The sequence below is a fragment of the Rhipicephalus sanguineus genome, chromosome 5 (genome assembly GCF_013339695.2).
Source record: "Rhipicephalus sanguineus isolate Rsan-2018 chromosome 5, BIME_Rsan_1.4, whole genome shotgun sequence".
Classification (NCBI taxonomy): domain Eukaryota; kingdom Metazoa; phylum Arthropoda; class Arachnida; order Ixodida; family Ixodidae; genus Rhipicephalus; species Rhipicephalus sanguineus.
Genome location: NC_051180.1, coordinates 112771847 through 112788488, shown reverse-complemented (window position 1 = coordinate 112788488; position 16642 = coordinate 112771847). Strand labels below are relative to the sequence as shown.

Below are 16642 nucleotides of genomic sequence, written 5' to 3'. Positions count from 1 at the left end.
TTATGCGCGCCCGCCGTTCACTAACACGAATTCCTATGAACTTTCTCAGCTTTCAGCCGTATTAAATTATCAAACCATTGCAAATGACCATCAGGTTTAGGGGAATGTTCGAGAGCCCCTCGCAGTCGAAATATAATTCCGCAGAACTTCACTATGCGGGGTCTCTCACCACATTAGAGTTGCTTTGAGAAGCTAACTTTTGTGAAACGACCGACTGATCGATCAATTGATCGATCGATCAATCGATCAATCAATCGATCAATCAATCAATCAATCGATCAATCAATCAATCAATCAATCAATCAATCAATCAATCAATCAATCAATCAATCAATCAAAATCGGCGACACACGCGCACATAGATACTTCGACTACATAATACTCACTTGGAAGGGAGTCAAGGCCGCATACATCCTGTATGACCATCATGCCGTCCATGCCTAGGCCGGTACCACCCATGAATTCGGCGTAATCTCGCACGCCGCGTTTCCTGCACTGTGTAGAGATCAACCTAAACTCAGCGTATCCTGCAAATACGCACACATGCTGCATTCCTAAGAGGCCAGACGACGCGCTAACGACACACCAACGCACAGCATTGAATCAGCAGTTAACAGCGTCTTTGTCGGTACGTGGCCAACAATACGACATTTAACTGATTAAAGATAATCGTAAAGCGATTCTCTTTCCAAGTGATCTGCAATAGGGCTGCATCAAACTAAGAAATCACAACGTCTTCATGCACAAGGGGAGAAATTCGGCCTTGTTGGCCAGACATTACGAAGAAATTCAGTGCAAAATGACACAAGGATGAGAAGCGAGGACACAACACCTGTAACACAACCGCCATTTCGTAGCGCACGTGTTGTGTCCTCCCTTCTCGTCCTTGTGTCATTTTGCGTTGAATATTTTCCTAATATCTCCATGCCTTCCTATACAACAGTTGACTGCGCTCACCGGAGGCGATGTTGTAATTAGGCTGGTCAATTTGTCAAGAGAATGCAGTTGTGTAGAAGCTTCAGTATAATCGCGCGCGCCGTTGTAAATCCTAAACGCTGTGCATTATTTGTCTGCACGATATATAAAGCTTGTTCCTGAAGTAGGCGGGCTACGGGAAAGCGAAGAAAAACAGTCGTCAATCTAAAATCGTGCTTTATGCAAAACGCGCACCTCCTCGCGCACCCCGGGGAATACGTTCATTGCACGTTGACATCGATACGCTGGCGTCGCGCTTCCGATGATTACTACGTACGCCTTCGGGTATTAACGATTGTTTAATGAGCTAAGTCATTAAGCCCTGTCATCGCAACACGGTCGAAGCGGGGATTATAGAGCGCAATTACTTTCTACACGCCGCGCGGGAATCTACAACGTGTATACTTTTTGAGCGCTACGTAAGCCTCTTATCTCTCACGCGTTTCCATCGCTTTACCTAACCGCATAGCGTAATGTAGCAACTTGCGATACTCTAGGCAATCGCTTGCATGCGCTTCACTGACACAAGCACACACACACAAACAACACAGTCGTGTGCACGCGCTACCACAAGACTTTTACTCAGTCTCGACAAGCGTATCGAATTATTTAAATTGTCAAAAGTACCGTCTTTAGCTGCATGCTTAGGTCTAAACAAAGGCATTGTGGGAGCTATTTTCGCTTCAGAAGTCCGATGAAACGCAGGAGGCGTTCACCGAAACTGATCGCCTGGCAACTTTTCTGATCGGCTCTATTTTGAATGGGAGCGCTGTTTACATGATAGCGCTAATGATGTAAATATAGCTGTTCGATAATATACAAGCCAACATCGGGAGCCCACGCGAGTGCTTTTCCGGCACACTTGAGTGTGTGCGAATTTTTCATCTGGAGAATTATAGTGTGCATTTTAAATGTACGTCTTGACTGCCTGATTGAACCATAGGTATCGCAACCGCTGTTTCGTAAATCAGCTTGTCGTTTGCATTAAGGGGTCATTCCGTGCTACTCGCCAAATGGTAATTAATACGACGATCTGCAACTGCGCGGAGTAAAGTTACTAAATGCGTAGTCACAGTAAATGTTTTGTGACTTGTATATGGAACTTGTTCACAGATATCTTCAGTCAATAAAATTGGTACTCGTTACTGCGATTGCTTTACTAATGCTTGATGTTTTAGATGCTCGTACCTTATTCAAGAACATTATGCAGCAAGAGACCACTATTTCTTCACTTCTTTCTTTCTTTCTTTCTTTCTTTCTTTCTTTCTTTCTTTCTTTCTTTCTTTCTTTCTTTCTTTCTTTCTTTCTTTCTTTCTTTCTTTCTTTCTTTCTTTCTTTTTGTGTCAATTATGTTGTACTTTCAGAACATCACATAGAAAAATATTGCGCAAGAATGCCTGCTGTGTAAATACTTTGCACGCCGAACAAAATTCTTATACCTGTGTGTGCATGATCGAATTCAGGTCATTAAGAAACGAAGCCACGATTCAGAATTACCATTTGCATAAATTGAATCAAATTTGTGTTAGGCATACTTTATTGAGGGGCACTTGAAAAACTAGCGCCGAAAAAAAATTTTGCGCCAGGAAAGGTCAGTTATCACCGATGATGATTCAATACTTCAAACAAAGAATACCTTGACGGTACAAATGCACACGTTCCATTTTTTACCTCGATAAAGCACTAGAGTTAGGGTTATCGACGTATATCCAGAGGCACTGCGTACATGCCTGAGTGGCACTTGCCGGGGCCAGTTAGCAAGGACACAGGTCAGAGAGCGCGGCGGGCCGCGAATAAAATATCCAGAGTGATGACGGAGGGGTTAACTCAATTTTCCTCGGATTCCCAAATCTGATTACACCTAAACCCGGAAGAACGACGAGACCGCTTTCACAGACGCTGTCGTTGCGTGGAGGACGAGGTTGTGTAGACGACGCCGGGATTCGAGCGAAGAAAAAGATTGCGCAATGAAAGGGCCACCTGTTTGCGGATGGCGCGACTAACAGGTGCGGGAAAGTAGTGATTGGTTGCGCCCGGGCATGCAGAAGGTCGTGGAAATAAAGTAAGGAGCTCGCGGAGGTAAGCGTGGATAAGCAGCCGCCTTCTGAGCAAATCCCCTACACCGCCACCATTCCTCCTCACTTCCCCGGGACTTCGGCGCAAGATCTTGGAACGCCGGAGCCGTCGAAACGCGCCAATTGGCTGAAAGGGCGTCTGAACGGGTGTACTTCGTGACGTATTGAGAGCATCTGCTGGAACGGACGCGAAGATTGGAGTCGCAGTGTTCAGGAAAAGCGAGGCTTAGTTGTTGCTTTTGTTTTCGCTTTCTCTTACCCTGCACACTTCCTTCGACGTAGGAAAGCCTAGTTTTGTTAATCTTATCGAGACGTCTGAGCCGCGCTGTGGACAACGTCCTCAGTTTTATCACGGTAGCGATAGTTTTGAAGCTGACTTCGCACTAGCTACCGAAATAAAGAAATAAAACCATTTCCGTCGTTCCCAGTATTCTGAAAAAAAGAAAAAACTGAAATGGCAGGTTAGTTACGTTTTTTTTGTTTTTGTTTTTTTGCATCAATGAAAACCTAGCGTACTTAGATCTATGTGCATATCGAAGGTCAGGAGCTCGAGAAATAATCACAGTGCCCCGTACCTCTTTGAATGCAGCTACCAACTGTTTACAAATGCAGGTAGTAACGTGGTAGTATAAGTAAGTAATATTCCAGAAAAGGCAGTAACCTATTTGCCTGCAGTGACTAACTTTTTTACTATACTTCATTTAAGAGCACACTGCGTTATTTCTCACGCGCGCCTGTTCACAGACACGTGCTCCGCACTTTCGTACGATCTCAATTAAAGGTCTCACAGCTGGCTAACAGTTGCCAGACAGGCTTCCTAGAAGAACATCGCTTCCCTTCACTGCATTTTGACTACATGCTGAAGGTGTCGGGTGGCATAGCATTCAGTTCATACGCACTAAAGAAATGTTGTGGAAGCGTATTGACCACTCCGGTCAAGAGGTAACCACTGCCTCCGCTTTTCAGTGAATAACTTTTTAAATCAAAGAGAAGTTTACCAAGCAGAAATACAACTACAGCAGTGTTAGCAAATTACGCCTCAACTGTTCCAAAAAAATTCCATTTATATTCATGAGGAAGTGCTTTAATAACTACGAAAACTAAAAAAAGGCAAGATATGTAGCGACGTTTCGTTGGAATAGCTGTACAAGCCACACATGGCTCCATATATTTGAACGGTATAAACTCTTAGACCTACTTATTTTACTTCATTAAGATTGTTAACACTCTATGCTAAAAAATCCAAAGCTACAATTTGTCGAACTTCAAAAAGGTTTAGCGCTGTACAACCTCCCAAAGGAAAAAAAATACTTTGAAATTCGCACTTTATCACTGACGGGCTAGGGCTCATCTTTCGGCGCGAAATAATAATAAAAAAATCATTCATTGATTTTTGGTATTCTACCAACGGGCCCGCGAAGCGCCGCAAGGCTAGACCTTCTGGTCCCAACGTGGGAGTGGTTCGTGTACAAAAACGTTTATTTGGTGTTCTGTGAGAAGATCGCTGAGTGGGATGCTTAGTCCGGGATCCCGTTGGCACGGGCCGCTGTCCTCGCGCGTTTCACGAGGGCCTCTTGGGTCTTCGGATTCGAGCTGGACAGAGCTGCCTGCCAATCTTTTATGTTGGGTTGTGTCCTCGGTTGCATGGGTGGATTGTGTGGACATTCCCGTACCATGTGGTACAGGGTGACTGTTTTATTGTCGCAGAACCTGCACTGTGGTGCGTGTGTGTCGGGATCTATCTTATATAGTATGCATGGGTTAGGGTAGGACAGTGCAAGCGACGCCACGCTCCCTGCGATTCCTAACTGAAGTTTGGCCCCGGGGGCGGAAGTTTCCGTCTTTCGAGTTTCTGGTGTTGCAGAATTTCTGTATATGTGAGAAGCGGGTCCATACGCATAGCCGATGGTGGGTGCAATATGCCGGGGTCGGAGGTCCGGAAGAGTGATTCTCGGGCCGAGGCGCGGGCGAGCTAATTGCCTCTAACTCCGCAGTGGCCGGGTATCAATATCAGTTGTTTCCATTCTCCCTCTGAGGGTGGGAACGATAGCTGTGCGAGGATTCGGTGCGCAATGGGGCCAATGTGGTCTTTGCAGAAATTTCGGGGGCTCGCTTCGGGCTAGGAAATTAGCGCGGCCTATTGGACCTAAATTAAGTTCCTCCACCCATCCAACCACTGATTTTTATAGCGATAACAATTATATGGACAGTCTCGGCTGGTTTTTGCCGTCGCCGTCGTCGCCGTCATGCACCGTATATGTATAAGTATGCGTATATATGTAAAAGTCCCAAAGAAAAATAATTCAGAAAAATGCTTCCAAAGCGCGGAATCGAACCAGCGACTTCTCACTCCGCAGCGCTAACCAATACGCCTCAAAACGCAGATCCTTCAGGTTGCTAACGGCGAGCGTTATATACACACCCTTTACTACTGACAGTACTCCGAGACGGCAGGCGCTTATGAGCGTTTCTTCATTACCAGCGAGATGGCGCGAGGAGTGCATCGGGCGCATTTAAAAGTCGTCGGCCAGCTCGCTCGCTTCGAATATTTGCGCAGGGAGAACCTTGCCCTTCCGCTGTCTGCTCGCGCTGGTTTCTCGTGGTGAGTGGAGGAGGGATGTTTCGAGCTTTTGTTCTTTATTGTACCTTTTACAATTATTGGGAAGAAGTTTGCGAAGATATAGTTTGAAAAAAAAAACTCTATCTGGCTGAATTCAACAAGGTTTAGACTACAATTTATTATGCATCCTTCATTTCATCAATTCCAACGAATGCTACGCAGCTGAGGTCAGTTAGCGGATACTCTGGTAAAACACACGTACTTTCTACCAGTCTGAACAGCGGCAGCTGCCTACCCAATAGCGTACTTCAGATCACCTGTACTGGCTTGCACGTCCGTCTGGTGGTACAGTGGTTACAGCGCTCGGCTACTGACCCTTGCCTCATAATCATATCGTGTTTTTAGCACGTAGAACCCGAGATATTATTATTATTGTTGTGGTCAAGGCATTCGCCAGTGGGACGCTCTCTTGGTGCGAAGCGCGAGCGCTGAACGCGAGCTGTTGGCGCCGAGCCTGTTTGCTTATTTCTCGCTGTGCCGGCTTTCTGCCTGCTATGCCCGACGTCGTTCAATAAACCCCCTTCCAAAGGGTTGGAGCTGCGGGGTATTTAAACCTGCAACTTCGAAGCCGGACGCTGCCCACCGCCTCGACAATGCCCAATGATACCACCGAGCAAGGCACCACCCATGAAAGCACGGCCCAATCTCCATCGGCCACCACTTTGGGAGGGGGTTTATTGAACGATGCCGGGTAGTAGGCAGAAAGCTGGCGCAGCGAGAAACAAACAAACAGGCTCGGTGCCAACAGCTCGCGATCAGCGCAGAGAGCGTCCCACTGGCGAATGCCTTGCTCCTTCACCATTGTATTATTATTATTATTATTATTATTATTATTATTATTATTACTATTATTATTATTATTATTATTATTATTATTATTATTATTATTATTATTATTATTATTATTATTATGATTATTATTATCATTATTATCATTATTATTATTTGCTTGCGCATTACCTTTGTGATGAGTCCCGTCTCGAACTCGAGGTTTCCGGTTCCGGAGAGCGACTGCGAGCCGATGCTGGTGGCGAGAATACGAAAGTTCATGGGGTAGATGAAGGCGGCGCTGCAATTCGCTCGTCGGCCGTAGTTGCGTAGCGTGTAGATGGGGCTGTCTGACAGTGGAAGCAGCATTACGTTACAGGCTGCAAAAGAGTGGAAGGAATGGGCAACAAACGTCAGCGACAACGAACGACACGAAGTGGGGTTAGGGTTGGCGAGGTGTACGTTCGCAATTACTTCATAGAGAAAAGAGTGCGAACGACTCTTATCACATGTAGGTCCTTGTTCTTTCAGCGTAGCAGGCTCAACTGTGAATCAAGACCTCGCTTCCATTTTTCATGTTGTAACTACTACGGCCAATAAGGAAGTATTTGTATAGAAGCACCGGAATTCGGTAGCCGGGTTTCAAAAAGGGTTTGCCGGCGTTCGGGGAGAACCACGGTAAGAAGCAGTAGATATAGGACAGTCTCTGGTACTCTTTTCTGCTGCTCCCCATGAGCGCACGCCCGTCATTGTATCGACACCCTGTCTTGCGTTGTTATTGGAAGTCGTAATTTGAGTACATATAAACACCACAATTAGGCAGCCAATGCTGGAAGAGCGCTGGCCGATATTGAGACAAGAACTGTGTCCATTGCATTGTCTGTCATTATGCGTTATAGAGAATAGAAAGCATAATGTTATTGGACGGCTTTAGTTCGCGTGCCGAAAACGGGCATATCGACTGAGTGTACAGTGCGAAGGTTCGAATTCACAAAGGCAGCACATTGCGCCATTGCACACTCAATTCGTAGTTCACGTCTATCTTGCTATCTACGGACAATATATTTGTGACGCTTTTGCGATACTCTGCGCTCTGCCGTTCGAGCAATGTGCTGTATTAATAAAGGCATTCCCTTGCATATAGGTGTGCGAGCCACTCACGCTTCGGGTTTTTCCTAAACGATACGAGGACGGAGAAGTAGTTCCCGCGTGTGGGCACCCTGAAGAGGACGATGCCGACGTTCTGCGAAGTGACGAACGGCTTCCAGGGCTTGATGGGCCCGCAGAACTCAGAGAACCGCTGGTCCATCGGCTTTGGGTGGTCATCCTGGCTCGGAAAGTACTCGCCGTTGTTCTCCCAGCCGTCAAACACCTGCAGCGGCCAGATAGCAGAGATGACGCCCAGTGTACCGTGCAAAACGATTCTCACCTGGTGTTCTTAGTGGCTGTCATTTGCTGCCGTCGTGTGCAGTACAGAGTTTGTGTTTGTTTTTTCACGTTACAAGAGATGAAAGAAGGTTGTTTTCTTGTCGCCGAATTGTTGGTAGAGACTTGTACCACATACACTTTCGTGGTTTTCCACATTTCGCTGCAGAGCGAGAAATTAGCTTACGTGTGTGAAGCGAAGTCTACTATAGGTTAAGATCTTAACCATGTACTTACGGAACATTCTTGATATTATTATGTCAACTATTCTTGCAATATCTTTCCCTCCGAAATTGTTAACGGCTACTGTGAAGGAAATACAATACCATCTACTGAGAAGAAAAAGATGGTTATCGCTTTCGAGTCGTCTAAAGTCCTTTTCACATGACGCACAAGACCGCGATTTTCTTGCTGCGAATTCGCTCGCAGCGAAAAAACTGCCGCTCGTTCTCGCCGCAGCGGTCAGCGGCGAGCGACCAAGTTAGAAATTTTTGGCTCTGTTCGCCGCGGCGGTGCAACATTTTTGGTAGGAAACCGTCAAAATTGCACCGATCCTTCAAAATTACGCCAACGATTGTGCTTTGGTCGAAGCCGCTGTTGCGCACTTTAAAATGAATTTTGATTGGAAAGTGCTTTAACGGCGAAGCTGTTTAAGCTATCTGTAATTCTTGCGGCCTATCAGAAATGTATCATCATCGTGAACGGGTATGTGCCACAGAAATTGGGCAAATGCCACTACTCACCACTGGTTCACTAAAAATGAAGAAGGCCACAGTTAGCCCAAGAAATGGTTTACTAAGATAGAGAGAAAGCTATAGAAAGGAAGAGAGAGATACAAATTCACAGATATAATGGTAATAGAGACATAAAAAGATAGAGAGACAGAGAAAGAGACGACAGCTCCTTGAAGCGGCTACGTATAACTTTCGAAATCCGCAGAACTGTCTCTGCTACAATCGAATCTTTTTTTTTCGTCACTGTATATTATTGTTTCTTCAACAAAGCTCTCGCAGTTTGCTCTTTGTTTGGTGGCAACAAATGGGGCGCACCGGCATCAATACATGGTCGAATGCGTTTGTCATGCAAAGTTGGGCTTCGCCTATGCTAAAACAGAAAAAAAACACAAAAGAAAGTGTAGTAATTGCAAACATTTTCGCCAAGCCATCTCCTGATTCTAGTGCTTCTTGTACTCTATGCTAACCCTCCCGGCTTGCTTCCAATTCAAATACGTACGACATTGCTATTCCGCTGTCGCCAGAAGCGAGGGATTGCGCCCTGCGTTGTAAAAGATTTCAATTGCTTTTCACTGACGTGTCGAGCTTTCGTAAGTTGCTGACGGAGGCATGTTCGAGCGGTGGGGTGCCGGGGGGGGGGGGGGGGGGGGGGGGGCGTGCTGTGTCGAGTGAGTTAATTGCTTTCGAGTGTTTGGTGTACCATACGTACATTTCAACGATGTGAAGCACCACGTGCGTATATTTTACGTATTTCTTTGCTTAGCGATTAGTAACAATTCGCGATAGGCCCCACGGTGAAAGCGTGGAAAAACAGCTCTTTGCTCCCCTTTGATTATGGTGCAATGTATTTCTACGTGGTTGATACGATAGTTACAGATGAAGATATTCGTATGCTGTGTGCTATGCTCAAGCTGAACTGAGAGCCATCACTGTGTGCGACGAAAGGTTTTCACAGTACCCTCGCAGTTAATGCCATTTGTCCACGCGTGCATGTGTTTTACGGCCAACAAAACTATTTAGTCAGATTGCGATGCAAAGAACGCGGCGAAACCATGTCTTCGGGGAGGAGATTACACGACACGTAGTTGAGATAACTTAAATTATATTGAACCAACAAAAAAAGAATGAAGAAGTTTACACTAGCCCTCTAAAGCTTGCGAAACAGCGACGCTGGTCGATCTAAGGGCCTTTATGTGGCCTTCTTGGCTGTTGCCAGGTCTTTCCGTGGCGTAGACAGAGTCGGACTACAGTCTGTCACAAACCTTGCAAGAATGTCTAAACTCCAGCGCCAGAAACTAACGTGTAAACCTGACTGTGTCCCCCCCCCCCTTCCTGTAGAAGCGCGCGCTTTTCGTCGCTGGTACTTCAAGTCACTGGAACGGGAAAAGTACCGCGTTCGTTTTCTCTTCGCCGCCGCGCCCGTTCGGCGGCTTCGCCACATAAATGGTCCAGCTCGCTCGCCTCGCTAGCATCTCCCGGCCTCCGACGCACGGCGCTTTGAAGGGCGATTGCTTTTAATTGCTTTTATAGCCTCAGAAAAGCGAGCAGGAACATTACGACATCTCGTATCGTTTTGACACTTCATCGCAAGCCTGTCGAGGCATCGAAGAAGGCCTGGGTGCTGCGCTTTTGGGTGCAACAACCGGCGGGAAACGGGCAAAGCTCTCTTTGCTATTCCCAGCGGGAAAAAGAATGCCGAGCAACGGGCTGTGTGGCTGCGCAGAATACGGCGCGAAAAATGTGTTCCCACGACTGATACCCGCCTTTGTGAGGCAAGCGTTTCATTGAGAATTCGCAAATGTTGTTTCGGGGAATGTTTGCGTCTCCGCTGAACATGGCACCTTGCTTCGTGTGGTTGCCGCAGAAGGTTCATGCACAATAACATTGCCGGGCAGCTCTTAACTATGTTTGGCGTAAAATTGACGCCTTTGGGCTCACATATAACGATCAGTGCGCCATGAAAACTCACTGCTACAGATTGGTATTGCGTGACGTGACTGTATGACGAACATAAATAACAGTGTTTACCATTAAAATAATGACACGCATTTTTGCATGTCAAGCCCATAGTGCACTCGCGGCCGGTTCCCGGGCTTGATATGCATCAAAATCGGTATTGCGTGACGTGACTGTATGACGAACATTAATACCGGGTGGTAACATGAAAATAATGGCACGCATATCATGTAAGGCATGATTTACACGTCATGCTCATGGTGCACCGCGGCCGGTTCGCTGGCTTGATATGCACCAAGATTGGTGGCGCGTGATGTGACTGTATAATTGTGCATTTTGTGTCAATCCGGCAGATTCCACGCATTGTGGGAATCAATCTAATGCGAAGCAGCCAGCAAGGAGCTGCATATATCGCCTTGTTCGTGTTTGAGGCAGATGAAGTAATTCATGTCATGACACCTAGTTCACTATATATCGCATGTTTGTCATGCATGTATGCATGTAGAACCTGGTATATACAACGTATGACCTGTAATTTATGTTCTTCACGCACCCATGTCATGCCATACCAAATTTGGTATACATCCAGTTAACAAAATGGCCGGAAGCGCACAAAGACAGTGTAATTTAAACCATGCCGTACATGTCATGCATGTCATGATTTTCGCGTTATTACCTGTCATTCATGTTCGTCATACAGTATCCTCGCGATATACCAATTTTGGTGTATATCAAGCTATCGAACCGGCCGCGAGCGCACCATGAGCGTGGCAAGTAAGTGATGCTCTACATGACATGCAAGTCATGATTTTCATGTTACCACCTGTCACTAACGTTCGTTATACAGAAATATCTCGTTATATCAATTTTGGTATATATGCATTTCATTAAACGACCGCGAGCGCCCCGAGACCATGCCCTTTAAATCATGTTTTACATTTTATGCTTGCCATGATTTGCACGTTATCACCAGTAACTTATGTTCGTCATACACTCTTGTCACACCATATCAATTTTCGTGTGTATCAAGCTAGCGAAGCGGCCGCGAGCACACCATGAGCGTGGCATGTAAATCATGCCGTACATGGCGTACATGCCACTATTTTCATGTTACCACCTGTAGTTTATATTCGTAATACAGTCATGTTATGCCATACCAAATTTGGTATACATCCCATTAACGAAACGGCCAGGAGAGGCCGTTTCGAAACGGCGCAGTTCGCATTTCTTTATCGCGTTAGTACGCGTGCTTGCGCGTGTAGGCAAGCGAAAACTGCCGCTACTTCTTTCCTAATCAGTCAGAGAACAACGGTACGCTTCATTCGGGGCTGCAAAAGCGCACGCAATGCGTAAAACATGCGTTACTCCGCGTGAAATCAACACCGCGGCGCCGCATCTTCGGCCGCGCTGGACCAAATATGGCGGCGGGCAGGATGGTCGCGGTACTTTTCCCGTTCCAGTGACTTTACTGGTACTTTGCTCGCCACGCCGGGCAAACTCGGCGCGGCGGCTGCGCGGACTGTCTCCGTCGGTGGACGTGGCACGGCGGTTGGCTGCTGCTCGCCGGCTAGGCGAGGAGGGTTTCTTGCAGACGGCGGAGGTTTTACCTCGAGCGTTAAGAGCTTCGCTCTTATAATGAAATCAGTTATACTATAGCACAGACCCCTGCTCCATTAGCCAATCACGCGAAGTAACTAAGCCTTACATTAGTTAGGATATTATTTTGTAACCAAGGAAGATTGATGATTTATAGAAGCCATTACGGCCATCCTTTTCATAAGGCTTAGCGAAGAACGACTGCTACTAGCAGCCGGCAATATTATAACTGCTAGTGTTTTACGTGCCGAAACCACGACATGATAATGACCCACGCCGTAGTGTGCGACTCCGTATTAATTTCGACCACCTGAGGTTCTTTAACGTGCTCCCAAGTCTAAGCACTACGGATGTTATTTGCATTTCGGCCCCATCATAATGCGGCCGCCGTGGCCGGGAATCGAACCCCTACCCCCGAGCAGCAGGCATTATTGTCGTGAATGGCTCATAATATAGGAATAAATAAATAGCGCCAGTCTCTTTGTGGAATTTTCCTTACTATGTGTGACAAAAAAGGCATGGGTAAACAATATAAATCGAGTTTGTACGTTAGCTTCTTTACTAAATCTACATGAAGTAACGAAAGTGTAAAAAAAAACAGAAACTGGAAATGTCACCAGAAATCCGGACACTGCTTTTCCCTCTGTTTACGTGTAAAGACATTGTATATTACAAGCGACTCAGCCCTGCCAGTGCGGAGTCGCCTGTAACTTTAGCTGTGTACAAGGTTAAAGGTTCACGTGTTCCCCGTCCTTTCCGCCTAGTTAGCTAGAGAGAGAGAGAAAAGAGAGAAAGGTTAATTAAACAGAGGAGATCACCAGTTGGCTACCTTGCGCTTGGGACCGAGAAATTGGGTTTGAAAAAAATGAAATATAAGTTTGTGAACGGTTCCACATACTCAATATTACATGTAAATGTTCGACTACCACCCAGAGAACACTCTCCAATGCACGGCTACAACTTGTCGTTGACGGTATGGAGTGCATATACAGTATGTATAACCTGGATCACTGTTGTCACACGGTTGTCACACGGTGCAATATCGATTACGACCGAGCCCGATGGGTATCAAGTTTCTTGATGACGATTGGTTTATTTACGAAAGATGCGGAAGGGAGCAAATGACAGTCGAAAAATTCGATACCAATCAAGTCTCGATCGAAATCGAAATTGCCCGAACGACACCTACTCCAGGTTTCGATCAAACTTGTTGCTGGTAGGCGTTAGCTACTTGGGTAACATTTAGCCCGGAAGGAAAAGATGTACTACAGCATCGTGGCCTATTCTATCGCGTCTGCATATCTTGTCAAGCAACGGGGCTCACAGTGAGGAGGCCTCCCTTGGTGCAGCTGACGTCGAAGCGCAGTATCTCGAACTCGACCACGTACTCTGGGTCCGCGATGACGTACAGGGCACACACGGCGTCGTTGCCCGTCGAGATGAATGTGTACTCTCCCTCCACGGACTTCTGGAATATGCAGTCTGAGGGGAACAAAAAAATAATAATAAGAACCTCAGGCAGAATCAACTCTCGCTGTCGTCCATGTGTATGCTAGAGCATCGTTGACTTAAAGGGGTGGAAACATCAAATTTTGAGGCTATAAAAAGCCTGCTGTAGGCTTCCTCTGTATGAAAGGACACTCAACACGAAGTGTTGGTGACAGCAAACGTTTAGAATATACCTGAGTTCGCTTCCAAAGTGGGCATATATGCTCAAGCGATCGATACCCCTCACTAGGGCGACTGACAGCGACGTCACTGTGTAGGAAGCGTAATGAAAGATTTAGTGACGTCGGACCACATTAGAGTGACGTGCAGTGAGTGGTGACCCACAGCTCCGCTGCACAGGGCAAGCCTAGAGAGCAGCGGCTCAAAACCAACATTCGCTCTTTTTTCTCAGCGAGTAGCCGAACTGGACAAGCTTGCTGGTATTTTGCAAAGTGCTTCGCATCGTCACGCGAAGCTTAGAAGATGGTATTAAAGAATTTTACCTTGTTCGCAATCTTCTTTGCGTTGGCATGCCGGGTTACCATAGCCCTAAACGTGAGAGGCCGGATAGGTGGGGCCACCTGGCAGCGCTAAGATTAACCAGGCAAGCACATAATTGTTCTAACAGAAACGTAATGTATTTTACTTCTATGCCGGTGTAAATTCTCGGCAGCGGCATAGTTCCAAATGCGTTACTTTTTTAAACATTTTTTTCTTGCCACGGTCACTCAGCGAAAACAAAGAAACATGCCTATAATTGTGGTTGCACAAAGCGTAACAAGATGTCGATACCATCGTCCGATAACCCGATACTTCTCAACCAACCGTACACGCTAATATTCTCTATTAGAGAATCTTAGTGAGTGTTGAAAGCATCCGGAGGGTTGCTCACGTGTGTGCGCGAGAGCAGGCGATGCAGCACTGAGTGCGTCACAGCTTTCTGGGCCTATGTGTTCAAGCACACAGTGGCATCACTGTACAACTCGGCACCCAGAAACCGAAACACAAAGTCTTTCACATAAATCGGGCGATACTAAATTATTTAACGAGAACACATGAGTCTTAGAGCGTGTGTGAAATTTCCTGGAGCAATATGAAGCGTTTGCAACCCAACGCGCTAGACACATATTTGATGTCACCAACCCTTTAATATTGAATGAAGACAGTGTTGCTAATACAGCAGCACATAGCCAACACTAACCAGTCTTTAACCATTATTTAACCAACGTAAACCATCACATAAACAATTATTGACGTGAATTTGACGTGAAGACGGGCGCCCGTAAAACAGGTCCATCTTCTTCGGCAAATACGCGGCGGGATCCGTAGGGCTCCCCGCTGTCTGGCGCGCGCGTGGACGAACATCTGGAGGTGCTCGGATAAACACGCCTGCGGTTGAAATCCGCAGCACGAGAGAAAACGCTTGCGCTAGCCGTGTCGTCATCATGGTGTCACGTATGTCCAAAAATAGCCGAGAAATCAAATAAAGGCGCTGCGTGAACCGCATTCGCGGACGAACGTATACATAATAGTCGATCACGTCCAGCTGAGGAAACATTGCCTTCAGCTTGCGTATTGGTGCGCGCTATCGATTTACGTAACTTTCGAAGACAACACAGTTGAGAGAAAGAGATAGAAATTAGGTATAGGATAGGCGGCGAGGTTGACTAGAAGGTCAATATCTGTTTATAGGTGCCTTTCGATGTGGGACGGGGTAAACGGAAACAGAAAGATGAAAAGGAAAAGCCCTGGTATAGATAGATAGATAGATAGATAGATAGATAGATAGATAGATAGATAGATAGATAGATAGATAGATAGATAGATAGATAGATAGATAGATAGATAGATAGATAGATAGATAGATAGATAGATAGATAGATAGATAGATAGATAGATAGATAGATAGATAGATAGATAGATAGATAGATAGATAGATAGATAGATAGATAGATAGATAGATAGATAGATAGATAGATAGATAGATAGATAGATAGATAGATAGATAGATATTCTTTTCTCATGTACAATTGCATTACGTTGTGAAAACGTGTATTTTTATGTAACATTTGATTCTTTTGTTTTTCTTTGTATTTGGGAGGTAAAAGGATGATAGTATATTTCTTGCTGTTCCGTGTTCATGTTGATTTCTGTTGGTGCCAAGTTCAAAGGACCGTGGGCCTCACGGTCCTCAACATCTGTATGTGTCGAAATTTGATGTTGTTGAAAAAAATTATTCTTATGATAGATCGAAACGCTCAAAGTCGTACTCAGGAGGGGCGAGTTCTAAATATGCGGGTTTAATAAACAGAAAAAAAAGAAAGGAGAGAGAGTATGATCCGGGAAAAAAAGATGAAATGAAAACGTAGCTATCTTCTGCCTGCCGTGGTGGGGGCACGGCTCGGCGCCTTTAGAAATGGTCGAGGTTGAAAGTAAAGATGATAGAAGAAAGGAGAGAAGATAGGAAGGTGAGAGCAGCATGGCAAGACAGTATCTTCTTAGTGCAGGCGGGAGCACTAAGCAAAGGCGTTTGTCTATAGGGCGGCGAGGAAGGCAGGATAGATTGTGCAGCGGCGGTCGATTATCGGTTCTCTCACGCTCCCTCATCTCATTCTTACATACTCGCTTAAGCGCACTTTTGGCCTTGGGCAAAACAATTGTTTAGAAATCCTCGCTCAACTTCTATCGATCAGTTTGTGCGCATGCCATCTGATATAAATGGCCGCGCTGGAACGCTGCTATAATCGACACTAATTGTTATTCGGCCAGCATCGTCAGACAACGCAGATTGTGGCTGGAACAACCTCAAACTGGCTTTAAAAAAACAAAACAAAACGAGAATATCGGTGACAAGACGAGCATAGGTTTCACGAGTAGTTGTGGCCGCTCAATGAGCAGCATCGCTGCAAGTGTTTCGCAATTCGGAGATACACATGTGCAGTTAAAGGTGGAAGATTCGCTTTGCTCTATCTTATTTATTTCTTATCAACTGCCATTCTCGACCA

At 45.9% G+C, this 16642-nt stretch overlaps 1 protein-coding gene across 1 annotated transcript in view; it reads right to left on the bottom strand.

Annotated features, from left to right (window-relative positions):
* The window catches only part of LOC119394147 (corticotropin-releasing factor-binding protein), a 107783-nt gene that overhangs the window by 13263 nt on the left and 77878 nt on the right, over window positions 1–16642 (bottom strand). The window contains exons 3-6 of the mRNA XM_037661404.2: window positions 13474–13631; window positions 7600–7810; window positions 6631–6818; window positions 387–495 (exon numbers count right to left, since the gene is read on the bottom strand). Coding sequence (XP_037517332.1) covers window positions 387–495; window positions 6631–6818; window positions 7600–7810; window positions 13474–13631 — 666 coding nt within the window. The remainder of the gene's footprint in view (window positions 1–386; window positions 496–6630; window positions 6819–7599; window positions 7811–13473; window positions 13632–16642) is intronic.